The sequence below is a fragment of the Somniosus microcephalus genome, chromosome 18 (assembly GCF_052327205.1).
Source record: "Somniosus microcephalus isolate GS21.2 chromosome 18, FLI_Smic_1.0, whole genome shotgun sequence".
Lineage (NCBI taxonomy): Eukaryota > Metazoa > Chordata > Chondrichthyes > Squaliformes > Somniosidae > Somniosus > Somniosus microcephalus.
The window spans coordinates 74,493,216-74,520,867 of NC_141004.1; the positions used below are offsets into that span (position 1 = coordinate 74,493,216).

Here is a 27,652-nt window from a genome sequence, read left to right on the forward strand (position 1 = left end):
TTTCAGACTGTTAATCAGCCTGTGAATCTTTCTACTACTTCCCTTGGGGAATAGAGTGAAGATACTATTTTGTTTATCATTGTGAAATGTTTAAACCAACCTGTCACAAACAGGCAGCCAGTCACAAATAATTTGCCCCTTTCACACCAGAATAGCAGAACTGAGAGCTTATAACCATCAGGAAAGATTAAACAGGCTGGGGCACTCTTCTCTAGAAAAGTGAAGACTGAGGGGTGACCCGATAGAGGTCGTTAAAAGTATGAAAGGATTTGATAGGGTAGACGTGGAGAAGATGTTTTCACTTGTGGGGTGTCAAAAACTAGGGGCCTCAAATATAAGATAGTAACTAATAAATCCAATCGGGAATTCAGGAGAAACCTCTTTATCCAGAGAGTGGTGAGAATGTGGAACTCGCTACCACATTCTTTTTCGTTCATGGGATGTGGGCGTCGCTGGCAAGGCCAGCATTTATTGCCCATCCCTAGTTGCCCTTGAGAAGGTGGTGGTGAGCCGCCTTCTTGAACCGTTGCAGTCCGTGTGGTGAAGGTACTCCCACAGTGCTGTTAGGGAGGGAGTTCCAGGATTTTGACCCAGCGACGATGAAGGATCGGTGATATATTTCCAAGTTAGGCTGGTGTGTGACTTGGAGGGGAATTTGGAGGTGGTGGTGTTCCCATGTGCCTGCTGCCCTTGTCCTTCTAGGTGGTAGAGGTCGCGGGTTTGGGAGGTATTTGAGGTGAATAGCAGTGATGAATTTAAGGGGAAATTAGATAAGTACATCAGGGAGAAAGGAACAGAAGGATATGCTGAAATGTTTAGATGAAGTAGGGTGGGAGGAGGCTCGTGTGGAACATAAACACCAGGATAGACCAGTTGGGCCGAATGGCCTGTTTCTGTGCTGTAAATACTGCGTAATTATATGTAATATGAATACAAGAACAGTGGTCTGAGCCACAGTACCCAGAGAGTCTCGAACTGTATCTGCTACATTCCTGAGGTTATCAATGGGGATTATTATTGAGCCCTAGCAGATTACAGAGTGAGGGCTGGTTACAGAATTATTTGAAAGGAGAATAAAAGTAAAAGAACAAAAGGCTAAACAAGATGATAAGGGTATGCTTACAGGCAGTGGTGAAGAGTACTGAGGTAAACCGTTAAATAGCAGTAACGGGTCAGAGATAAGGGCCTAGAAATTCGGTGGGCTGCGCCACCAGTTAGCGCCTAAAGAGGGCACTCAGTGGGTTTAGCGCCACTGGCCACGCCTCCCGCGAAATTCAGCGGGGCACTAGTGGCGACGTTAGCCTGTAGCGCTGCGCCGCCACTGATGATGTCATCGGTGTGCGCAGCGTCCTGCTGTCGCCCCGATCGCGATATTTGGTAGTGCCCCCCGCTGGAACGCCGGTCGCAATTTGCGACCGGTTCAGGGGGCCTACCTGCGGCGGTAGAGGTGCTAATTAAAGGGGAGGTGCGGGGCGGCCACTTTTTTTGCTGGCCGCCTGCCAGCACCTCCTCGCGCCGCCGTCCCCGGCCTCCTGAGCACCCCCCCGCGTTGTGCTGGCTGTGTCCCAAGAGCCCGGCACTTCTCCTCGGTGCCGGGCTCTTTTGCCGGCACTCGCGATCACCGATCTCGCTGCTGCAGGCCCCTCCCCTTTAAGAAGGGGAGGAAGGCCTGCAGTACCGCAGCACGCCATGCCACAGCATGTGGTGCTGCGGCACGTTGCGCTGCGATATTCAGTTGCAGCGCCCCAAGAGGGATGCGGGGCGCCTCGAGCAGCAACCCGCTTCCGTTTGGGGCGCTGAAACTGAATATCGGGATGGCGCAATCGGCTCCGTCCGGAGCGGTAATTCCGGTGCCCAGGCGAGCTTGGCGCCCCGCCGAATTTCTAGGCCAAGAAGTCAGCAAACCCCGAGCCGTTGCCTAGGTAACTCCAATAACAGACAGCTGAGTGCCCCCAATGATTGACCCATCTTTGGAATAGTAACCACGTTACACAGACTGGGTCTTCACAGCTTCACTGTAGCTCAGATTAAGCGGGAATGATTTCACAGCTTCTCAACTTCAGCTCCCAACCTGAGCAACGTGGCCTGCACGAGCTGATGCCCCTCCCCGAGGTCGACTTAACAGTTTGTTCCTCTTGTCACACAATTCTGTAGACAGCGGTGTCCAGACCATATTTTAGCATCTCTCTTGGACTCTTCAAGAGGGCCTGGAAGCCTGATTTGGAGAATGAGTGAGGAATTCTGTTAAACAAAGTGTTCTTTGGGGAGGGATGAGGAAGAGCTATGTCTGATTCTTGTTACTCAACTCTTACATACGGTGCACTCACCTGGCACTGGAATCGAGCGCTGCCGGGCCCGGGGCAAACAGGCTCCATGTTCACCAGTGAAGTCAAAGGTTGCAATTTCCTTCTTGAACTCATCTTCATAATGAACCCTGCAATGGAGTGCCAGAGTCAGTCAGAGTGAGAATGTCAGGGTCAGGGTTCAAGCGTCAGGGTCCATTTGTCAAGGCCAAAGCGTCAGGGTCGGAGGGTCACACAGTCCCCTGTAAGGTCAATATGCTTTAAATGATCATTTAGACAATGCAAAATCAGGGGGTGACACATTCCCTTTAAGAAACTTGACTCAGCGGTCAACAGAATCCTCCATTACTACCGGCCTCCCGCCTATACATCCAATAGGATGACCTCTCCCAGGTATCCCATCCCCAATTAGCAGCTTATTAAGGAGGCCAGGGATGAATTCCCTGATCCACAGGAAGGAGGGAACATTCTTACTGCTCTGGGATCAAATCCACAGTCTGAAAACAGCAGCATAGACACATCACTGCACTCAGCATCCAAGCTCCAATGGAGCCAGCGTCGATCTCTCCACTCGCTGCCTGTTAGGTGCTGAAAGTAGCTACTTCACTAAACGTAGAGTCTACACCCCAATCCGAACACCAGTCATTCATGGAGCCAGAACCCAGCTGGAGCTCTGACCCCGGCTCCCTCTGACCCCGGCTCCCCCTGACCCCGGCTCCCCCTGACCCCGGCTCCCCCTGACCCCGGCCCCCCCTGACCCCGGCTCCCCCTGACCCCGGCTCCCCCTGACCCCGGCTCCCCCTGACCCCGGCTCCCCCTGACCCCGGCTCCCCCTGACCCCGGCTCCCCCTGACCCCGGCTCCCCCTGACCCCGGCTCCCCCTGACCCCGGCTCCCTCTGACCCCGGCTCCCCCTGACCCCGGCTCCCCCTGACCCCGGCTTCCCCTGACCCCGGCTCCCCCTGACCCCGGCTCCCCCTGACCCCGGCTCCCCCTGACCCCGGCTCCCCCTGACCCCGGCTCCCCCTGACCCCGGCTCCCCCTGACCCCGGCTCCCTGACCCCGGCTCCCCCTGACCCCGGCTCCCCCTGACCCCGGCTCCCCCTGACCCCGGCTCCCCCTGACCCCGGCTCCCCCTGACCCCGGCTCCCCCTGACCCCGGCTCCCCCTGACCCCGGCTCCCCCTGACCCCGGCTCTCCCTGACCCCGGCTCCCTCTGACCCCGGCTCCCCCAGTGCCCGGCTCCCCCAGTGCCCGGCTCCCCCAGTGCCCGGCTCCCCCAGTGCCCGGCTCCCCCAGTGCCCGGCTCCCCCAGTGCCCGGCTCCCCCAGTGCCCGGCTCCCCCAGTGCCCGGCTCCCCCAGTGCCCGGCTCCCCCAGTGCCCGGCTCCCCCAGTGCCCAGCTGCCCCAGTGCCCAGCTGCCCCAGTGCCCAGCTCCCTCTGAGCCAGTCTCCCCCTGACCCCGGCTCCCTCTGAGCCCGGCTGCCCCAGTGCCTGGCTCCCTCTGAACCCAGCAGGTTGCTCAGCTGTCCGGATCGCTGAAAGTGAGGGATTATTCAACCAGCAAAATCAAACACCCCAACATTTCATGGACCTAGTCAGCGCATAGCGTCTGTGTGAAAGGGTGGAGATTTGGATGGGGTACAGTGTGTGTGTGAGGGTGGGGAGTTGGATGGTGTACAGTGTGTGTGTGAGGGTGGGGAGTTGGATGGGGTACAGTGTGTGTGTGAGGGTGGGGAGTTGCATGGGGTACAGTGTGTGTGAGGGTGGGGAGTTGGATGTGGTACAGTGTGTGTGTGAGGGTGGGGAGTTGGATGGGGTACAGTGTGTGTGAGGGTGGGGAGTTGGATGGGGTACAGTGTGTGTGTGAGGGTGGGGAGTTGGATGGGGTACAGTGTGTGTGAGGGTGGGGAGTTGGATGGGGTACAGTGTGTGTGAGGGTGGGGAGTTGGATGGGGTACAGTGTGTGTGAGGGTGGGGAGTTGGATGGGGTACAGTGTGTGTGTGAGGGTGGGGAGTTGGATGGGGTACAGTGTGTGTGAGGGTGGGGAGTTGGATGGGGTACAGTGTGTGTGAGGGTGGGGAGTTTGATGGGGTACAGTGTGTGCGAGGGTGGGGAGTTGGATGGGGTACAGTGTGTGTGAGGGTGGGGAGTTGGATGGGGTGCAGTGTGTGTGAGGGTGGGGAGTTGGATGGGGTACAGTGTGTGTGAGGGTGGGGAGTTGGATGGGGTACAGTGTGTGTGAGGGTGGGGAGTTGGATGGGATACAGTGTGTGTGTGAGGGTGGGGAGTTGGATGGGGTACAGTGTGTGTGAGGGTGGGGAGTTGGATGGGGTACAGTGTGTGTGTGAGGGTGGGGAGTTGGATGGGGTACAGTGTGTGTGAGGGTGGGGAGTTGGATGGGGTGCAGTGTGTGTGAGGGTGGGGAGTTGGATGGGGTACAGTGTGTGTGAGGGTGGGGAGTTGGATGGGGTACAGTGTGTGTGGATGGTTGCTGTTACCTGTTCAGGGCTGTGTTATTTGCGTTATTCATGTTTGGGTTCTCTGTCGATGGGAAGAATTCAGTTGTGTTGAAGGGTGAATCGGTCGGTCTGCTGTGAGGAGATTCTGGCTCCTCTCCTCCGCCCTCGGATTTACTGAACTGTAATGGTCGCTGGCTCGTGATGTGGTGCTGAAAGGAGCCTGTTCTGTCCATCATTGGGTAGGAATCGACTTGCTCTCCAAATAGTCCTCCCGCTCTCTGGAAAGACAGAGAATAAAGGTGATTGAGGGAACAGTGACATCTGGAAGGAATCGAATGTCACATGTTGCATCGCTAAAATGAAAAATCATGAAATTTATTTCTGTTTTTTGCAGTTAGAATTCAGAACAAAGAAATAGCAGGGCATTGACTCACAATTGCTCACTATTAGGGCCTTGGAGTCACCAGAGTTCACTATGAATGCTTTGATTTCACCATTGTTCACTATAAGTGTCATGGACTCACTATTGCCACTGTGAGAGCTATGCTCACTATCAATACCAATCGTGACACAGCCACAGTTGGTGTGACAGCTGAGTTGAGATGTTCAGGCCTGATGTGATGGAATGAACCTCCCCACACAGTCTGGAATATGCAGTAACAAGAAATGATCTCCGGGTGGGATGGCTTTCTGTTCCAGCAGACGCTTCCTTCTAGTTTATGAAATGATGCTGTGGATCATCGCCCTGTAAACTTACACCCCTGTGAACTTTCACCAACACAGCAACGAGTTCCACTGTTGAAGTGACCCACCCTGTAAATTGTCTCGTCCAAGCCACCATCCTCCATTGTTCGCTCTCCTTCATCTTCAACCGGCAGCTCTCCAGATACAGTTCGATGTAGGTCATCACCAACCTCCTCCTCTATACAGCGCAATCCAGCCTAACGTGGGAGCAGAGTGAAAAGTCAAGCACCACATAAGGCCCTTCAGCCCACTGAAGCCCATCCATCAATTATCATAACTCTCCCACTGAGGCTATCCCTCTAGTCCCCTAACTCTCCCATCGAAGCCTATCCCTCTAGTCCCCTAACTCTCCCATCGAAGCCCATCCCTCTAGTCCCCTAACTCTCCCACTGAGGCCCATCCCTCTAGTCCTGTAACTCTCCCACTGAGGCCATCCCTCTAGTTCCCTAACTGTCCCACTGAGGCTATCCCTCTAGTCCGCTAACTCTCCCACTGAGGCCATCCCTCTAGTTCCCTAACTCTCCCATCGAAGCCCATCCCTCTAGTCCCCTAACTCTCCCACTGAGGCCATCCCTCTAGTCCCTTAACTCTCCCACTGAGGCTATCCCTCTAGTCCCCTAACTCTTCCACTGAGGCCATCCCTCTAGTCCCCTAACTCTCCCACTGAGGCTATCCCTCTAGTTCCCTAACTCTCCCACTGAGGCCATCCCTCTAGTCCCCTAACTCTTCCACTGAGGCCATCCCTCTAGTTCCCTAACTCTCCCACTGAGGCTATCCCTCTAGTCCGCTAACTCTCCCACTGAGGCTATCCCTCTAGTCCCCTAACTCTTCCACTGAGGCTATCCCTCTAGTCCCCTAACTCTCCCACTGAGGCCATCCCTCTAGTTCCCGAACTCTCCCACTGAGGCCATCCCTCTAGTTCCCTAACTCTCCCATCGAAGCCCATCCCTCTAGTCCCCTAACTCTCCCACTGAGGCTATCCGTCTAGTCCCCTAACTCTCCCATCGAAGCCCATCCCTCTAGTCCCCTAACTCTCCCACTGAGGCTATCCCTCTAGTTCCCTAACTCTCCCATCGAAGCCCATCCCTCTCGTCCCCTAACTCTCCCACTGAGGCTATCCCTCTAGTCCCCTAACTCTCCCACTGAGGCCATCCCTCTAGTCCCCTAACTCTCCCACTGAGGCCATCCCTCTAGTCCCCTAACTCTCCCACTGAGGCCATCCCTCTAGTTCCCTAACTCTCCCACTGAGGCCATCCCTCTAGTTCCCTAACTCTCCCACTGAGGCTATCCCTCTAGTTCCCTAACTCTCCCACTGAGGCCATCCCTCTAGTCCCCTAACTCTCCCATCGAAGCCCATCCCTCTAGTCCCCTAACTCTTCCACTGAGGCCATCCCTCTAGTCCCCTAACTCTCCCACTGAGGCCATCCCTCTAGTCCCCTAACTCTCCCATCGAAGCCCATCCCTCTAGTCCCCTAACTCTCCCACTGAGGCTATCCCTCTAGTCCCCTAACTCTCCCACTGAGGCCATCCCTCTAGTTCCCTAACTCTCCCACTGAGGCCATCCCTCTAGTCCCTTAACTCTCCCACTGAGGCCATCCCTCTAGTCCCCTAACTCTCCCACTGAGGCCATCCCTCTAGTCCCCTAACTCTCCCACTGAGGCTATCCCTCTAGTTCCCTAACTCTCCCACTGAGGCTATCCCTCTAGTCCCCTAACTCTCCCACTGAGGCCATCCCTCTAGTCCCCTAACTATCCCACTGAGGCCATCCCTCTAGTCCCCTAACTCTCCCATCGAAGCCCATCCCTCTAGTCCCCTAACTCTCCCACTGAGGCTATCCCTCTAGTTCCCTAACTCTCCCACTGAGGCTATCCCTCTAGTTCCCTAACTCTCCCACTGAGGCCATCCCTCTAGTCCCTTAACTCTCCCACTGAGGCCATCCCTCTAGTCCCCTAACTCTCCCACTGAGGCCATCCCTCTAGTCCCCTAACTCTCCCATCGAAGCCCATCCCTCTAGTCCCCTAACTCTCCCACTGAGGCTATCCCTCTAGTCCCCTAACTCTCCCACTGAGGCCATCCCTCTAGTCCCCTAACTCTCCCACTGAGGCCATCCCTCTAGTTCCCTAACTCTCCCACTGAGGCTATCCCTCTAGTCCCCTAACTCTCCCACTGAGGCTATCCCTCTAGTCCCCTAACTCTCCCACTGAGGCTATCCCTCTAGTCCCCTAACTCTCCCACTGAGGCCATCCCTCTAGTTCCCTAACTCTCCCATCGAAGCCCATCCCTCTAGTCCTGTAACTCTCCCATCGAAGCCCATCCCTCTAGTCCCCTAACTCTCCCACTGAAGCTATCCCTCTAGTCCCCTAACTCTCCCACTGAGGCTATCCCTCTAGTCCCCTAACTCTCCCACTGAGGCCATCCCTCTAGTTCCCTAACTCTCCCATCGAAGCCCATCCCTCTAGTCCTGTAACTCTCCCATCGAAGCCCATCCCTCTAGTCCCCTAACTCTCCCACTGAGGCTATCCCTCTAGTCCCCTAACTCTCCCACTGAGGCCATCCCTCTAGTTCCCTAACTCTCCCATCGAAGCCCATCCCTCAAGTTCCCTAACTCTCCCACTGAGGCTATCCCTCTAGTCCCCTAACTCTCCCACTGAGGCCATCCCTCTAGTTCCCTAACTCTCCCATCGAAGCCCATCCCTCTAGTCCCCTAACTCTCCCACTGAGGCTATCCCTCTAGTCCCCTAACTCTCCCACTGAGGCCATCCCTCTAGTTCCCTAACTCTCCCATCGAAGCCCATCCCTCTAGTTCCCTAACTCTCCCACTGAGGCCATCCCTCTAGTTCCCTAACTCTCCCATCGAAGCCCATCCCTCTAGTCCTGTAACTCTCCCACTGAGGCTATCCCTCTAGTCCCCTAACTCTCCCATCGAAGCCCATCCCTCTAGTCCTGTAACTCTCCCACTGAGGCTATCCCTCTAGTCCCCTAACTCTCCCACTGAGGCTATCCCTCTAGTCCCCTAACTCTCCCACTGAGGCTATCCCTCTAGTCCCCTAACTCTCCCACTGAGGCCATCCCTCTAGTCCCCTAACTCTCCCACTGAGGCTATCCCTCCAGTCCCCTAACTCTCCCACTGAGGCTATCCCTCTAGTCCCCTAACTCTCCCACTGAGGCCATCCCTCTAGTCCCTTAACTCTCCCACTGAGGCCATCCCTCTAGTCCCCTAACTCTCCCACTGAGGCTATCCCTCTCGTCCCCTAACTCTCCCACTGAGGCCATCCCTCTAGTTCCCTAACTCTCCCATCGAAGCCCATCCCTCTAGTCCTGTAACTCTCCTGTCAATCCCCGACCCTCTAGTCCCCTATCTTCCATTGATCCCCTTGGTACCAGTCCTGTTTCCCTTCTCGCAACTTTCTCCATTACATTTGTGTGTGTTTTTTTGTAGCCTGTTGACCAGAGTTGAAAGCCCCCCAGGTAAGGTCTGACTGACTGATTGTTATACCTCAGCTTTACGACAGTAGATTTGTACTCGACTGCTCAGCTGTGCACGGACTTCCCATTGGTCTATACAATGCAACCTGACAGATGCAGCTCCATGGGACGCAACATGGGGAAAGCCCCCTCCATGGTTCTCCTCCCTCATATTACGGCCCACGTTCACTTTCTGTATCTGCAAGGGTTTTCATGCCTCTGGCAGGGGGAGATTTGTTCTCATGTCTCAACAATGTTGCTCTGCAACCAACTGTCCCTTCTAACATGTCCTTGTCTCTGCCCAGCATCTTCTCCCACAGCTCTGGCTGATGTCACCTCATGGAGGATTGCAGCCCCTGTTGGTTCTAGTAATCCGAGGTGCCATCACAATCATGTCCTAAATGCACATCCATACAAAGCACCAGACCACTGTGCTCTTTCTATAACATTGACACAGTGACAGTCTAACAGATTCCTTGTTTTATCTGATTGCGATAAGGTTACACTGTCGATTACTTTAATGAGCAGTGTGGTGTTGAACTATTAATACTACCTAATGCCAAACCATGACCCAACGAAGCAGTTTCAGCCCCTTAGTACCAGCTGGGAGATGTGGATGAACTCCAGGCTGGTCTGGTCCATTACTAAAATGCCAGATTAACTGAGCCCAGGTTCCACGGCCTCACACTTGAAATGAAGATCCAACCATTAAATCAGATCATTACTGCTCCTGCTCAAATCTAGTCTCCATCACAGTGTCGTCCCATACAGACGCCCCATGCTCACTATCTCTCGCCATGCAATGTTGCTCTGAAGAAACCCTACCCAATATTAAAGTCACCCGCCATCAAGTCTTGGCAACTAACCAATGCCGATCCCAGAGGCCTGTCCGCTCACCAGTACCAATCACAGACATCAATAACAAAGCAATGTCTAACCACCAACCTAACACCATTTGCCCAGCAACATGAACCAAACTAGCACCACAATGGCAGATGATTCTCTGTGTCACTACCTCCCACTGAACAATGCAAGCTCAGTGTATTCAGGCCCTCTAAACACCAGGAGCTTTCACCCTTACCTGGAGCTCAATTTCATTCTGATTCTGGTTCTTTTTTGATGGGAGAATTCCATAATATTCTTCCTGACGCTTCTTAAACTTCCGGAAATATTCTTGGATGAGGAATGTGGCATAGAACTTGCCGACTGTCACCTCATCGTCTGAACAGAAAATGTTAACATTTAACCGTCGTCATAGTAACTAAGCTACTTCATATTAAAACAAAGATTTCTCTGAACCAAACCCTTGAGACCTGGTCATTACTCACTGTATAAAAGAGGGCCTCTCAATCAACAGCTGTATAAAAGAGGGTCTCCCCACAAACAGCTGTATAAATGAGGGTCTCCCCACAAACAGCTGTATAAATGAGGGTCTCCCCACAAACAGCTGTAGGAAACAGGGCCTCCCCACAAACAGCTGTATAAATGAGGGTCTCCCCACAAACAGCTGTATAAATGAGGGTCTCCCCGCAAACAGCTGTATAAATGAGGGTCTCCCTGCAAACAGCTGTATAAATGAGGGTCTCCCTGCAAACAGCTGTATAAATGAGGGTCTCCCCACAAACAGCTGTATAAATGAGGGTCTCCCCGCGAACAGCTGTATAAATGAGGGTCTCCCCGCAAACAGCTGTATAAATGAGGGTCTCCCCACAAACAGTTGTAGGAACCAGGGTCTCTGAACCACCATATGTACCAGGCACTCACCTCCAATAGGGGGGATCACTTGGTCAAGCAGTTTCATACTTGTTCGTTTCCAGATTTTTTTGATAATGGCTCGCAGTTCCTCATTGGATTGTTCAAAGTTCCCTGTTGCCAAATATAATACGAGATAAATACACGTTCATGGAACTACAGCAATCAACCTATCAGCTCTCAGCTCCACCATATGTAATCCCGCGTGTACGTAATCCCGCGTGTACGTAACCCTGTGTACGTAACCCCGTGTGTACGTAACCCCGCGTGTACGTAACCCGCGTGTACGTAACCCCGCGTGTACGTAATCCCGCGTGTACGTAACCCACGTGTACGTAACCCCGTGTGTACGTAACCCGCGTGTACGTAACCCCGCGTGTACGTAACCCACGTGTACGTAACCCCGTGTACGTAACCCCGCGTGTACGTAACCCCGCGTGTACGTAACCCCGCGTGTACGTAACCCGCGTGTACATAACCCGCGTGTACGTAATCCCGCGTGTACGTAACCCCGTGTACGTAACCCCGCGTGTACGTAAACCCGCGTGTACGTAACCCGCGTGTACGTAACCCCGCGTGTACGTAACCCCGCGTGTACGTAACCCGCGTGTACGTAATCCCGCGTGTACGTAATCCCGCGTGTACGTAATCCCGCGTGTACGTAACCCCGTGTACGTAACCCCGCGTGTACGTAATCCCGCGTGTACGTAACCCGCGTGTACGTAACCCGCGTGTACGTAATCCCGCGTGTACATAATCCCGCGTGTACATAACCCCGTGTACGTAATCCCGCGTGTACGTAACCCCGTGTACGTAACACCGCGTGTACGTAATCCCGCGTGTACGTATCCCGCGTGTACGTAACCCGCGTGTACGTAACCCGCGTGTACGTAATCCCGCGTGTACGTAATCCCGCGTGTACGTAATCCCGCGTGTACGTAATCCCGCCTGTACGTAATCCCGCGTGTACGTAATCCCGCGTGTACGTAATCCCGCCTGTACGTAATCCCGCGTGTACGTAACCCGCGTGTACGTAACCCGCGTGTACGTAATCCCGCGTGTACATAATCCCGCGTGTACATAATCCCGCGTGTACATAACCCCGTGTACGTAATCCCGCGTGTACGTAATCCCGCGTGTACGTAACCCTGTGTGTACATAACCCGCGTGTACGTAACCCCGCGTGTACGTAATCCCGCCTGTACGTAATCCCGCCTGTACGTAATCCCGCGTGTACGTAACCCGCGTGTACGTAATCCCGCGTGTACATAATCCCGCGTGTACATAATCCCGCGTGTACATAACCCCGTGTACGTAATCCCGCGTGTACGTAATCCCGCGTGTACGTAACCCCGTGTGTACGTAACCCCGCGTGTACGTAACCCGCGTGTACGTAACCCCGCGTGTACGTAATCCCGCCTGTACGTAATCCCGCCTGTACGTAATCCGCGTGTACGTAGTCCCGCGTGTACGTAACCCCGCGTGTACATAACCCCGCGTGTACATAACCCGCGTGTACGTAACCCCGCGTGTACGTAACCCCGCGTGTACGTAACCCCGCGTGTACGTAACCCCGCGTGTACGTAACCCCGCGTGTACGTAACCCCGCGTGTACGTAACCCCGCGTGTACGTAACCCCGCCTTTTCTATTCCTCTTACACTGGGCCCACAGTTCTCTACCATTGTAACTGGCCCACAATCTGTTCGGTGGGCCAGTAAGCAGCCTCCATACAGTCTTGCTTCACCCTTGGCCCCCTTCCCTATTTCGGGGAAGGGACATCCAGCATGTGACCCGTTCCTCCAGTCAGTACAAATTCTCCTACCTTCAGTTTTAATTTTGAGGGCCGTTCGAACCAGCGCGAAGAGGGTGGCATTGAAGGTGACTGTGCCATCGCTGTTCATGGGCATGTTCATGGCGACCAGCCGCTGGGAAAGGTACAGGGAGAACACAGAGATCAGCAACAGGGGGGAAACCGAACACAAAGCACAGCTCAGAAACACAGACACAGACTGGGATCTGAGCTTACAGTATGAGGGTGAGATGTTAAACCTGTTCAGGTGGATGTTAAAGATGCCAAGAAACTAGTTAACAAGGAGCAGCGAGGTCTCCCAGGGAGCGGGCCAACATTCCGCCCTCAACCAACACCATCAAAAAAACTGCTCAACGGGACATTTATCTCACTGCGATTTATGGGATCTTGCTGTGTACAAATTGGTTGTTGCGTTTACCCATCTAACAACATCAGGCCTTCCATTCGATGCTGTGTAAGCTGTATAAATCTTGGTGATCTTTCCAAAGCAAATATAGACTGGGCTCTTGGGCGGGGGTGGCGAATTTTCACTTAATAAAAAAAATGGGAGAACGGTCTTTTTGCTGAGTTATTAAGACCCAGGAATGAGCGGTTTGTGAGAGTGGGTCTCGGCAGCATTCCCCCATCAGTCAGGGGAATTCCATCCCCAAGGCTGCACTCTCCACCTGACCCGAGCCCATTTGTATTGCTGGGAGACTGGGGCCTAGAAATTCAGTTGGCGCCGCGCCAGGGCTTTAGCACCGGAAATTTAGCGCCGGCGCTAAGTCCCCCTGCGCGCGCCAAAAATTCAGTAGCGCCGCGCCCAAACGGCTGCCGGCGCTACAGGAGGGTGTCAGCGCCTCGAAATGGGCGCTGACTGCCGCATTGCGGCGCAATTCCGGCGCTGCGGCACCCGATGCGGTGCGGCAGACTGGGGAAGTGCAGGCCTCCTCCTTCAGTTAAGGAGGAGCTGCCTGCACCCGCCCGCTGGCCGTTGAAATCTTGAAAACAATGAGCCCGGCACCTCGGAGAAGTGCCGGGCTCGCAGGCCAGACGCATCTGTTCCGCGGGGGGGGGGGGGGGGGTGGAGGAGTCCGGGGAGGGAGGTGCGGGCAGGCGGCCGGCGGGAAAGCGGCCGGCCGCCGCGCGACCTTAATGCGCCGGCGCTAACTCGCGTAGGACTCTGCTGAAACATCGTTAGTTGCGGCTGCCACGGGCGAGGCGGCCGCAACTCAATTTCGGCGTTGGGGCCCGTCACCACGGCAACCGGGACGCTGCGCACACCGATGACGTCATCGGTGCCGGCGCAGCGCAACCGGTCTAACACCGATGGCAGGGCCCCACTGAATTTACAAACCGGCCATAACTCCGGCGCTAGGCCCTCTAGCGCCTCAAATGGGGCGCTAACCCTACTGAATTTTCAGCCCAGGGTATCTGCAGAGGCTCAATGTAGCCCAGCAGAGAACGCCACTTGGCAGCAGCCTGACCTGAGAGAAGGGCAGCACGGTGGCATAGTGGTTAGCACTGTTGCCTCACAGCGCCAGGGACCCGGGTTCGAATCCGGCCTCGGGTGACTGTCTGTGTGGAGTTTGCACATTCTCCCCGTGTTTGCGTGGGTTTCCTCCGGGTGCTCCGGTTTCCTCCCACAGTCCAAAGATGTGCGGGTTAGGTTGATTGGCCATGATAAATTGACCCTTAGTGTTAAGGGGATTAAATATGTGGGGTTACGGGGATAGGGTGGGATATGTGTTGGTATAGGGGTTACGGGGATCGGGTGGGATATGTGTCGGTGCAGGCTCGATGGGCCAAAATGGCCTCTATCTGCACTGTGGGGTTTCTGTGATTCTGTGAAGGGGGAATGGCCGTCGGTTTCAGGCTCAGACCACCAGAAGGCCATCTTACACCGAAGCCGTGACAGAAATGTACCCGTCTGTTTTGGGGCTTCCCCTTACTGCCAAGCTGTCCTGGGACTCTCTGGTCTGGTCTGAGGGGGCCAGGTACCAGGCCCCCGACAGTCAGGCTGACACTTGAAGCCCAGAGCAGAGGCCCAGGAGAGAGAGACGGGGTGAAGCCACGCCCACCTCATCACCATATCATTACAATGCGGCACCCCCCCCAGGGGAAACCCTTGCAAATGCGTGCGGGCTCAATGGGGAGAAAGACATAAGAAATAGGAGCAGGAGTAGGCCAATCGGCCCCTCGAGCCTGCTCCGCCATTCAATAAGATCATGGCTGATCTGATCCTAACCGCCAATCTACTATCACAGAACCATCTCCTGAATCTAACAGAATTAGACACACGAAATAGGAGCAGGATCAGGCTACACGGCCCCTGGGCCCGCTCCGCTACCCACAGGGCCATGTCCGATCCGAACCTAGACTCATGTCCAAATTCCTGCCCGCTCCCCGTAACCCTTAATTCCCTTTACTTCTAGGAAACTGTCTATTTCTGTTTTAAATTTATGTAATGATGTAGCTTCTACAGCTTTTTGGGGCAGCATATTCCATGGACCTACCACCCTCTGAGTGAAGTAGTTCCTCCTCATCTCAGTTTTGAAAGAGCAGCCCCTTATTCTAAGACTATGCCCCCTAGTTCTAGTTTCACCCATCATCGGGAACATTCTCCCCGCATCCACCCGATCCAACCCCTTCACAATCTTATATGTTTCAATAAGATCGCCTCTCATTCTTCTGAACTCCAATGAGTAGAGTCCCAATCTACTCAACCTCTCCTCATATGTCCATCCCCTCATCCCCGGGATTAACCGAGTGAACCTTCTTTGTACTGGCTCGAGAGCAAGTATGTCTTTTCTTAAGTATGGACACCAAAACTGTACGCAGTATTCCAGGTGCGGTCTCACCAATACCTTGTACAACTGAAGCAATACCTCCCTATTTTTATATTCTATCCCCCTAGCAATGAAAGCCAACATTCCATTGGCCTTCTTAATCACTTGCTGCACCTGCATACTAACCTTTTGAGTTTCGTGCACCAGGGCCCCCAGATCCCTTTGTACTTCAGTACTTTCCAGTTTCTTGCCATTAAGATAATAACTTGCTCTACGATTTTTCCTGCCAAAGTGCATAACCTCACACTTTCCAGTATTGTATTCCATCTGCCAAATCTCTGCCCACTTACTTAGCCTGTCTATGTCCCCTTGCAGGTTTTTTATGTCCTCCTCACTCACTACTTTCCCTCCCATCTTAGTATCATCTGCAAACTTTGATATGTTACACTCGGTCCCCTCCTCCAAATCGTTAATATAGCACCAAGGGTCTCCGTCCCTTATTCCTCTGCTTTGCAGCCAGGAGATGGCCACAGAATAGAGACTGAGTGAAAGGCCCCACAAACTCAAGACTGGACGGAAATGCTTCCTGTTTGTCTCTGAATCTTTACACTGCTTCACCCACAGGTTCCCACCTCCTCAGGGACCCTCGTCCTGTACATTACTCTCAATCTTACTCTACACTTTCACTCTCCAAATAACTTACTGAACAGTAAGAGAACTAGCCAAGAAATGGCAGAAACGTAATACATATCCTTAGAGTCGTTATAAACTCTGCTCATGCTGGGTACTTTACAAAATAATAAATAGTAAAACTAACTGCAATCTATCTCCTTACACCGGCAATCCTTTTCCTTTTTCAAATTCAATTGCAGGAGTTTTCTATCTTAAATCCCAGACAGACTGTTTTCATAACTACAAAAGCAAAATACTGCGGATGCTGGAAATCTGAAATAAAAACAGAAAATGCTGGAAATACTCAGCAGGTCAGGCAGCAACTGTAGAGAGAGAAACAGAGTTAACGTTTCAGGTCGATGACCTGACTAAGGGTCATCGACCTGAAACGTTAACACTGTTTCTCTCTCTACAGATACTGCCTGACCTGCTGAGTATTTCCAGCATTTTCTGTTTTTATTTGTCTTCATAACTCCTTGATTTGAACATTCAACATTAATAAACATTCCTGAAATATGTACTGGGGCTTCATAGATTTCAGTTACTGTTTGCTAAATTCAGAAGGAGCTGTTAATCAGACAGATATTTGAGCAAATCGTAGAGTGTCTGGTGTTTGAATTGTGCGGCTTGGCGACTCTGTCAAGCAAACCCCTTATGTACTGATTCAATGAAAGGAGCTGAAACTGGGCTAATCCTACCTTACAGGCCACACGGTGGGGGCAGAACTTGCCAAACCCCAGAGGGGGCTGGATGCGACGGAGCAACGTCACCACATCCAGGTGTTTGATCCGTCCCCTGCGGAGAATAATCGGGAAAACCATTAGCCGTGTGTGTGTGCCTCACTCTCAGTTACGCACTCACGGTGTAGATGTGCACGACTCTCTTGGTTACACACTTACTGGTTTAACTCGGGTGCGGGGAATTGTCGGGTTCCCCGAATTTGGTGTTTCCCACACGAATCTAAATGGGTCTGTGAGATTGATGCAATTTTAACTCAATTGGCCAATTGATTTCCAACGTGTGGGAAGCCTTGGCAATTGAGTATTTCCAGTCAGAAAGTCGCAGAATATGACGTCATCATTGCTGCTGCTTTTAAGGTCCACAGCAAGCCTTGCATCTTCTGCAGGCTTCCAAACTTTACCATTAAGATGGCACAGGAGCCTGCTGGAGCAATGGCCAGCGGGAGGGCAAGAGCTGCCCCAAAATTTGATGAGGCTTCACTCCAGGCATTGCTGGATGGTGCTAGGGCCCACAGAGAGGTCCTGTTCCCTTCTTCAGGGAGGAAGAGGCCTGCCAGTCAGACCAAGGCTGTGTGTGTTAAGTATGTGTATTGTATTGAACAATTAACACAAAGACTTAAACGTATAACTCAAACAGGTCTTTACTGGTTGGAGGTAGGGACTATACATAGGCCTTTACTTCATGCCCACAGGCGGGAACTGAGGGGAGATCAGTACCCACAGTACTATTTATACCCCTATGGCCAGGAGTGGTACTGCGTATCACTACGCCCAACAAGTAGTGCAGTCCTGTCCATAGGTTCAAAGTAGCACACATATTACATACACAACATTCCTCCCTTCCTAGCTTTACAGTCATCTCCCCATTTAACATAACGTAATAACATATATACATATATAACTTCAGGTTTACATAACAGAATAACATAGATACATAGATAACTTCATGTCAAAACAGATCACAGATTCAGTCTCTGCGGAAAACAGTTCACAGATTCAATCTCTGTGGTGTAGTCGGTTCACGTTGCTGGAGTGACTCATTCAATAGTCCTTCCATGGATTTAACAGTTTGGACTTCCGAACTGAATTGGCTCCGTTCGGAGGGACCACGTGTGTGATCTGGTAGAGGTGATAATGGTTCAGATGGGTCATCTTCTGTTTTTACTTTTCCTTTTCTGCTTCTTGGAGACTCTCTGGGCTCCATTGTCAGCTGCCACAGCTGCCAGCTGCATGCGCAGTTCCTCCTTCTCTTCCTCCTGTTTCCGTCGTAGAGCCAGCTTCTCCCGATGTTCCGTAGACTTTTGGTGCTCCTCCATGATTTCTGCACTTTGGGAGTCGAAGTTACAAGCTGGGCAGGACAGGACATCGTAATATTCGGTGTCGTCCTGAGCTAGACCAGTGAGAGGGTCGTCTATTTCCTCCATACCCAGCTGGACGTTAGCCAGCTCTTGTTCCAAATCCAGACATCTTTCCTGAAGAGACTTCTTCATGTGTACCTCTGCATCCAGCTTTTTCTGGGCTTTCAGCAAGTCGTTTACTAGTGACCTCATTTGTGATTTTAATACTTCAACTTCCTTTGGAGATTGATTGATCGGACTATGCAATCCCTCTACCGGAGCAGCTGTTTCAGCGGTCTGTTGTTCTACGTTGACGTGAGTCAGCGTACTTTTGGCATCCAAGGGCTGCTCTGTTGCAGTCATCTCAGTCTGTGTTGCCACCTCAGCTCTTCCAATAACCTTTGAGAGCTCCGAACCCCTTTCGTTTGAATATTGAAGTTCATGTTCAAGTTTTTCCCATTTCAGAGTCCTGTCCTTCAGCATATGCAGGAGTTGGCTGACCGTTAACTCCTCTGACATCAGACGTTTTGTGTGCTCCTGCTCCATTTTCTCCATCAGCTGCTTCTGTTGTCTTTCCAGATTCTCCAACTCTATATCAAAGAACTCTTTCGTTGCATTCAACTCTTGCTCAAAACGGCGAAGCATTTGTTCTAATTGCTGTTGTAGTTTGAAATGGAGTTGAGTTCGAGCCCGGTGTCCCTCAGAAATGGGCACATCAGTAGACTTGCCAGACTCAGAATCCACAGTTAAACTATGTTGTTGTTGCTCAGTGGAATTCTGTGCTGAAACTTTGTCTTTTGCACCTGAGTTGGGCTTACCATCATCCGTTCCAGAGTCTGGGCCGACTATCTTCACCGAGTTCTCACTCGTTATTGTTTGTAGGAAATGCCAGTCCATATTCATTTTCCTAATCCACTCCCGTCCTAGTAGTGGAGGACCTCCTTCAGATATCACATATAAGTCCATTATTTGACTGTCTTCGCCCTTGTGGACCACTGCAACCTCTATTTTCCCGATGGGGTACACTCTTTGCCCCGTGTATGTTTTCAATATAATCCCCATATCCTGTAGGGGAATATGTTGGAATAACTTTCCGTAATCTTTCTTATTTATGACCGTCAATGCCGATCCAGTGTCCAATTCCAGTTTTACTTGGACTCCTTCTATCTGAAGAGTGACCCAAATTGTCTGGAGGTCTGCACCCTTACCAGCGTTGAGTACTCTTAAGCTAGCCAGTTCATTACAGCTTAAGCTAGCCAGTTCATTACTGCTAGCGTCTGAATCGGACTCCTGTTCGGTCACCTTGTGTACCTTTGCGTATTTTCCTTGCGGTGACTTCTTGTTGCTGGTCTTCTTCCCTGACCTGCATACTCTAGCTATATGTCCAAGCCTACCACAAGTTCTACATTCTTGGTTTTTAAACCAACACTGGTTCTGATCATGCGTTGTCTTTCCACAACGATAACATTTGCCAGAACTCGCACCCAATTTGTGTGCACTGAGCTCCGGTGACCGTAGCTGCATTACTGCCGTGCCTCTCGCTGCGGCTTCGTGTGCTGCTGCCATAGTGACCGCCTTCTCAAGCGTCAGCTCATTCTCCTCGAGCAGTCGCTTTTGTGTATCCTGTTTAAATAACCCACACACAAATTTGTCTCGAAGTGCCTCTGTCAGTCCCGTTCCAAACTGGCAATATTTCGCTAATTTACGCAATTCCAGCAAATAATCAGCATTGCTTTCATGCTGTAGCTGCCTTCTGTCATAAAATTTAAATCGTTCCGCTAGCATCAGCGGCGTGGGGTTTAGATGATCTTTCAGGACAGTAACAATCTCATCGAACGTCTTATCCGCCGGTTCATCTGGTGATAACAGGTGTTTCAATTGCCCGTATGTCTTCGCACCCATTAAATTTAATAATGTTAGTGCTTTATCAGCCTCACGAATTTTATTGGCCTTACAATAATTTTTAACTCGTTCAACATATATGGCCCAATCTTCGATGTCACTATCAAAGTTGCTAATATTCCCGTGTTTAGGCATTGTAGTACTTTATCAGATTTGCAATTTCTCAGATTTTTTTTTTTACTGTTATCCAAGATGGCGGCTTCCCGCTCTTGCCGTCGTCCTCCGCCCACAAAATGGCGGTTTTCCCGCTTCTGCCTTCTTCCCCAGCGGTTTTCCCGCGAAAAATGGCGGCTTTCCCGCGCTTCTCGCTCTCCCCGCCCACTTCAATGGCGGTTTTCCCGCGCTTCTCGTCGCTGACTTTCAGCCCGACTGCGGCTCTTATCTCCTGTGCGATCGCTGGTGCGCCGCCCGCCCGAAACGGTTCTCAGCCCTTATCACCGGTGCGATCGCTGGCCCGCTAAGCGCCTCCCGCTTGAAGCGGCTCCCGGCCTCTGGCTCACCCGCTCGGCGGCTCTTGCTCGCTCCCTCCCGGGCTCTGGCTTACCCACGAGGTTATGGAGGCTTCAGGGTCCTAATGCCTGTCGCTTCCAGTCGCTGGAAGCTGTCAGGATTTCTGCTGCCCTTCAGTTTTCAGTGGGGTGTTGAGGATTGGAACCTCTCTTCAACGTCCTGTCTTTGGACGAAGCCGCTGTGGAATAACTGCCGCAGGGTTCGAACCGACTCGTCGCCAGTGTTAAGTATGTGTATTGTATTGAACAATTAACACAAAGGCTTAAATGTATAACTCAAACAGGTCTTTACTGGTTGGAGGTAGGGACTATACATAGGTCTTTACTTCATGCCCACAGGCGGGAACTGAGGGGGATCAGTACCCACAGTACTATTTATACCCCTATGGCCAGGAGTGGTACTGCGTATCACTACGCCCAACAAGTAGTGCAGTCCTGTCCATAGGTTCAAAGTAGCACACATATTACATACACAACAGTGTGGCTACAGGTTTTTTGGTGAAGTCAACTCCTTGGGGCTCACACGGCGCACCTGGATGCAGTGCAGGAAAAGATTCCATGACCTTCATTGCACTGGAAAAGTAAGCATGAAGTTTCCATCACTCTCAATCTGATCCCCATTGCCTTTCCTCACTAGCACTCAGCTTTAGCAATCCTTTCCTCCACATCCCACTTGACACTCACATCCATGCACCCTTAGCCATTCCCTCTCTCTCTATACTCACATTCACCTAACTATTTGACCATGCAGCCCTCACACTCCCTCTGATGCTTTGAACACAACTGACAACACACAGGGAGGGCCCTTGGTCTTGCAACCTCACTCCATCTTTGTCTCCTTCTAAGTATCTATGCTATGCAATCTCTGCACTCACTCCTTCATTCTCACTCAACCTCCACTTGTCTCCCTCATTGCAGGAAAAGAGAGCTCACAACAGGAGAGCGCGAGCCAGGACAGGAGGAGGGCCACCCTCATTAGCCCAGCTCACCCCCTGGGAGGAAGGAGTCCTGGAGATTGTCGGTGCTGACAGAGATGCGGAAGTTGGGGAAGGACAGACAGGTGCATCCCCGCAAGCTGGTGACAGAATAGTTTTCCATCTCTCTCATTGGCATTGCATGAGTCGCTGATAATGATTCTGAAGCTACATCATATGGACTTATGATCATCTGCAAAATGCAATGTGCATGTAACCTTGGCATCACATCTCTAACTTTTTCCTTGACTCCCCCACAGGACCATCGGGAGCCCCCGTCCCCAGTGTGCAGGAGGAAGAGCCTGAGATTCCAGACTCCTCAGAGGAATCTGCAACCTCTGAGGGCGCAGCGTCAACAGAAATAAGCGCACCCAGCACCAGCGCAGACACTCACACCTCGGTGGGACCTTCGGGACATAGAGTAGAGTTGTCACCTGGTGTATCACAGCTCACAAGTAAGCATCAGCAGGACTCTGCCAGCTTGGCTCAGCTGCATGTCGACCCTCTGCCTCTGAGTCCATCCGTAAGATCATAGGTGATGGAACTCCATGCACAGATGCAGGAGTCTCTGGCAGGTTTTGTCTCCAGGGTCGCTGCGAGTGTGGAGCGAATGGAGGAGTCCATAGCGAACATGAGCAGAGCCTTTGTGGAGTCAGTGGCGCATGAACGCATGAACACGGAAAGGATGGCTACCTACGTGGAAATGATTGCTGCCTCCATGGTAAGGCTGGCTACCGTAGAGGAGAGGATGGCTACGGTAGAGGAGAGGAGGGCTACGGCCATGGAGGAGGTTAGTCGCCAGGGTATGGAAAACATGGTGAGTGTTCAGAATAGAATGACATCTCTTGAGGAGCGATGGGCATCTATTGAACAGAGAAACCAGACCTTCATGGAAGTCCTTCTGAGTAGGACTGCCATTGCAGATACGGGTCCCCATGGCCCCCCTGATGTGCAGCAAAGTGCTCTCAAGCCACTTGCAGGCACTGAGGGGGACCTGACTCATGAGAGGGAGGTTGGTGGCAGACCTCAAGGAAGTGAGGGCTCCTCTCCAAGCGCTCACACTTCCATGCCACTGCAGAGCCCTCGGTCAGAGCCCCGCCGGTGTCCACACCCAAGTGAAATAGGCGTCTCAACCCCTGCACAGCCGCAGGAGCAGCAGGCTGCTGACGAGCCCTCACAGGCTCGCCACCCCAGAGGACGCCCGCCAAAGGTGTCGAGACAGGAGCAGCAGGAAAGTGAGCAAGGGGCCTCCACATCTGCTGAAGCCACAGGGGAACCACTACGTAGGAGCACGCGTAAAAGGAAAATAAAGCACAAATAGTCACAAGGGTAGTCACTTGGGTGAAATGTTGTGTATTTTGTAAAAATGCCATCAGTTGTTTGTTTTGCATAAAAGTTCTGATGGCAACTGCTGCAGTTCTGGCGTGTGTCATTTCGCGAATGGGGCTTTCACATTGAGGGCTTAGGATTACTTGCAGTTGTCAGGATGCTGGTCAAATAGCTCGGAATCCGCAGGGTTTGGCCATTGTCGATGCTCAGGTAAGAAGCTGCGAGGCAAAAGAGTTTGATTTACTAGGCTAAGCAAATCTGGCCAGGATGAGTGCGTTCCTTGTATCCCGGGCAGCAATGTTCTCGCGTAATGCTGCCGCTGGTTGATGGGCCTCTGCAGGATGCTCGTTTTCGCCCTCCTCCTCATCATCATCATCTGAGGAGGGTATGTGAGGAGCCACTTGGTCCTCAGGAATCTGCAAGCCACGACGCTGTGCCATGTTGTGAAGTGCACAGCAAACCACGACGATTCTGGAGACCCTGGCTGCTGAGTACTGTAGGGCTCCACCTGATCTGTCAAGGCATCTGAAGCACATCTTCAGCAAGCCGATGGTTTGCTCGATTATGGATCTGGTGGAAATGTGGCTGGATTTGTAGCGCTCCTCAGCTTCGTTGGCTGGCCTCCTCGACGGCATCATTAGCCAAGTCCTCAGGGGATAGCCCTTGTCTCCAAGTAGCCATCCATGAAGTTGGTCTGGCGGCCTGAATAGCGGAGGCACACTAGACTGGCGCAGTATGAGGGAGTCATGGCAACTGCCAGGGTACTTGGCACAAACATGCAAAATCTCCTTCTTGTGGTCACACACCAGCTGAACGTTAAGGGAGTGGAAGCCCTTGCGGTTGACAAAAATACCTGGATTGCGATGGGGTGCCCTAAGGGCCACATGTGTGCAGCCAATGACGCTCTGCACCCTTGGAAAGTCTGCCAGATTAGCTAATCCAACCGCTTGCTCGATCCTTGGTGAAATGGATGTGATTGTGCGCGAGGGCAAAGAGGGCATTGGTTACCTGCGTGATGCAAGTGTGTGCGGCCGCCTGGGAGATGCCGCTGATGTCTGCTGCTGATCCCTGGAATGAGCCTGAGGCCAAAAAGTTGAGTGCGGTGGTGACTTTGATGGCCACTGGTAAGGAGTGTCCACCTGGTCCTCTGGGCAGCAGGTCTTGCTGTATCATTGCGCAGATGTCAGTCACTACCTGTCGCGAAAGTCAGAGCCGCCTTTGGCACTGCTGCTCAGTCATGTTGAGGTAGCTGACCCTGTGTCTGGAGACCCTGTTTGAGGGGTATTTCCTGTGCCGGCGGGCTTCCATGCGCTGGCCCCTTCTGGCCTGTGCTGCCTCAGGTGGGTGAGCAGCAGCCTGGCGCTGCTGCTGTTGCTGGTGCTGCTGTTGTTCCTGGTTCTGCTGCTGCCGCGCCTGGTGCTGAAGGTCCTCTAATGCCAAGAAGGGAAGGAAAAAAAGGCCTCCCATGCTTCTGGTAGATGCCTCAGTTGAGGAAGCGCTGAGTGAGGGTGGCGAGAGGGGTTTCGCAGGAGGTCACACTGGAGAAGTGTGTGAGGCTCCAACCTTCCACAGGTGTGGTTAAGCCTGGTAAAAGTTGCCCCAGGCCTGAGACAACAAAGTTCTGCCACCTGACTGATCAAATCTCCTCTTTAATGGTTGACCTGCAGCTGATAGTCAGCAAGCCAATAGTGCTCCCGCCAGGTTTCACAGGCGTGATCGCCACCAGGTGTGTTTTACGTGGGGAAAGGGTTAAACAGGCAAGGGCCTGTTAAAATGGGATTATAAAGGCCAATCAGTGCTGTTTAAGGGCCCTAAAGACCAGTCCAGCCTGTTGTAGGCGGGACTGATTCGGTACCATCAGACACGCCTGGGTTAAAATGGCTAGGTGTCGGGAACCAGGCGGGGGGGGTCCCGACCCCCAGGTTTTGCGATTTTAACCCCCCACACGCCTCAAAGCCCACCTGACGGCTGAGTTAAAATTGAGCTCGCTGTGTGTGTGTATGTCTGTCTCTCAGTTACACAGTGTATGTGCGTGAGTAACACACTTACTGTGTGTGTGTATGTCTGTCTCTCAGTTACACAGTGTATGTGCGTGCTTAACACACTTACTGTGTGTGTGTATGTCTGTCTCTCAGTTACACAGTGTATGTGCGTGCGTAACACACTTACTGTGTGTGTGTATGTCTGTCTCTCAGTTACACAGTGTATGTGCGTGAGTAACACACTTACTGTGTGTGTGTATGTCTGTCTCTCAGTTACACAGTGTATGTGCGTGCTTAACACACTTACTGTGTGTGTGTATGTCTGTCTCTCAGTTACACAGTGTATGTGCGTGCGTAACACACTTACTGTGTGTGTGTATCTGTCTCTCAGTTACACCATGTATGTGCGTGAGTAACACACTTACTGTGTGTGTGTATCTGTCTCTCAGTTACACCATGTATGTGCGTGCATAACACACTTACTGTGTGTGTGTATCTGTCTCTCAGTTACACAGTGTATGTGCGCGCGTAACACACTTACTGTGTGTGTCTGTCTCTCAGTTACACCGTGTATGTGCGTGAGTAACACACTTACTGTGTGTGTGTATGTCTGTCTCTCAGTTACACCGTGTATGTGCGTGAGTAACACACTTACTGTGTGTGTGTGTCTGTCTCTCAGTTACACCCTGTATGTGCGTGCGTAACACGCTTACTGTGTGTGTGTATGTCTGTCTCTCAGTTACACCGTGTATGTGCGTGCGTAACACACTTACTGTGTGTGTGTATGTCTGTCTCTCAGTTACACCGTGTATGTGCATCAGTAACACACTTACTGTGTGTGTGTATGTCTGTCTCTCGGTTACACCGTGTATGTGCGTGCGTAACACACTTACTGTGTGTGTGTATGTCTGTCGCTCAGTTACACCGTGTATGTGCGTGAGTAACACACTTACTGTGTGTGTATGTCTGTCTCTCAGTTACACCGTGTATGTGCGTGCGTAACACACTTACTGTGTGTGTGTATGTCTGTCTCTCAGTTACACCGTGTATGTGCGTGATTAACACACTTACTGTGTGTGTGTATGTCTGTCTTTCAGTTACACCGTGTATGTGCGTGCGTACACACTTACTGTGTGTGTGTATGTCTGTCTCTCAGTTACACCGTGTATGTAGTGAGTAACACACTTACTGTGTGTGTGTATGTCTGTCTCTCAGTTACACCGTGTATGTGCGCGCGTAACACACTTACTGTGTGTGTATGTCTGTCTCTCAGTTACACCGTGTATGTGCGTGCGTAACACACTTACTGTGTGTGTGTATGTCTGTCTCTCAGTTACACCGTGTATGTGCGTGCGTAACACACTTACTCTGTGTGTGTATCTGTCTCTCAGTTACACCGTGTATGTGCATGAGTAACACACTTAGTGTGTGTGTGTATCTGTCTCTCAGTTACACCGTGTAGGTGCGTGCGTAACACACTTACTGTGTGTGTGTCTGTCTCTAAGTTACACCGTGTATGTGCGTGAGTAACACACTTACTGTGTGTGTGTATGTCTGTCTCTCAGTTACACCGTGTATGTGCGTGAGTAACACACTTACTGTGTGTGTGTATGTCTGTCTCTCAGTTACACAGTGTATGTGCGTGCGTAACACACTTACTGTGTGTGTGTATGTCTGTCTCTCAGTTACACCGTGTGTGTGCGTGCGTAACACACTTACTGTGTGTGTGTATGTCTGTCTCTCAGTTACACCGTGTGTGTGCGTGAGTAACACACTTACTGTGTGTGTGTATGTCTGTCTCTCAGTTACACCGTGTTTGTGTGTGCGTAACACACTTACTGTGTGTGTGTCTGTCTGTCTCTCAGTTACACCGTGTATGTGTGTGAGTAACACACTTACTGTGTGTGTGTATGTCTGTCTCTCAGTTACACCGTGTATGTGCGTGAGTAACACACTTACTGTGTGTGTGTATGTCTGTCTCTCAGTTACACCGTGTTTGTGTATGGGGCTGCGAACACACTGACTGTGTGTGTGTATGTCTGTCTCTCAGTTACACCGTGTTTGTGTATGGGGCTGCGAACACACTGACTGTGTGTGTGTATGTCTGTCTCTCAGTTACACCGTGTTTGTGTATGGGGCTGCGAACACACTTACTGTGTGTGTGTATGTCTGTCTCTCAGTTACACCGTGTTTGTGTGTGAGTAACACACTTACTGTGTGTGTGTGTGTCTGTCTCTCAGTTACACCGTGTTTGTGTATGGGGCTGCGAACACACTTACTGTGTGTGTCTGTCTCTCAGTTACACCGTGTGTGTGTATGGGGCTGCGAACACACTTACTGTGTGTGTGTGTCTGTCTCTCAGTTACACCGTGTATGTGCGTGAGTAACACACTTACTGTGTGTGTGTATGTCTGTCTCTCAGTTACACCGTGTTTGTGTATGGGGCTGCGAACACACTTACTGTGTGTGTGTATGTCTGTCTCTCAGTTACACCGTGTGTGTGTATGGGGCTGCGAACACACTTACTGTGTGTGTGTATGTCTGTCTCTCAGTTACACCGTGTGTGTGTATGGGGCTGCGAACACACTTACTGTGTGTGTGTATCTGTCTCTCAGTTACACCGTGTGTGTGTATGGGGCTGCGAACACACTGACTGTGTGTGTATGTCTGTCTCTCAGTTACACCGTGTGTGTGTATGGGGCTGCGAACACACTTACTGTGTGTGTGTATGTCTGTCTCTCAGTTACACCGTGTGTGTGTATGGGGCTGCGAACACACTTACTGTGTGTGTGTATGTCTGTCTCTCAGTTACACCGTGTTTGTGTAGGGGGCTGCGAACACACTTACTGTGTGTGTGTATCTGTCTCTCAGTTACACCGTGTGTGTGTATGGGGCTGCGAAG

At 51.9% G+C, this 27,652-nt stretch overlaps 1 protein-coding gene across 2 annotated transcripts in view; it reads right to left on the reverse strand.

Annotated features, from left to right (window-relative positions):
* LOC147105388 (voltage-dependent L-type calcium channel subunit alpha-1S-like) overlaps positions 1-27,652 on the reverse strand; it is a 68,895-nt gene that overhangs the window by 34,161 nt on the left and 7,082 nt on the right. For both annotated transcript variants that reach the window (XM_086011688.1, XM_086011687.1), the window contains exons 6-12: positions 16,676-16,772; positions 12,550-12,652; positions 10,739-10,840; positions 10,056-10,195; positions 5,578-5,706; positions 4,805-5,043; positions 2,328-2,434 (exon numbers count right to left, since the gene is read on the reverse strand). In XM_086011688.1, coding sequence (XP_085867814.1) covers positions 2,328-2,434; positions 4,805-5,043; positions 5,578-5,706; positions 10,056-10,195; positions 10,739-10,840; positions 12,550-12,652; positions 16,676-16,772 — 917 coding nt within the window. The remainder of the gene's footprint in view (positions 1-2,327; positions 2,435-4,804; positions 5,044-5,577; positions 5,707-10,055; positions 10,196-10,738; positions 10,841-12,549; positions 12,653-16,675; positions 16,773-27,652) is intronic.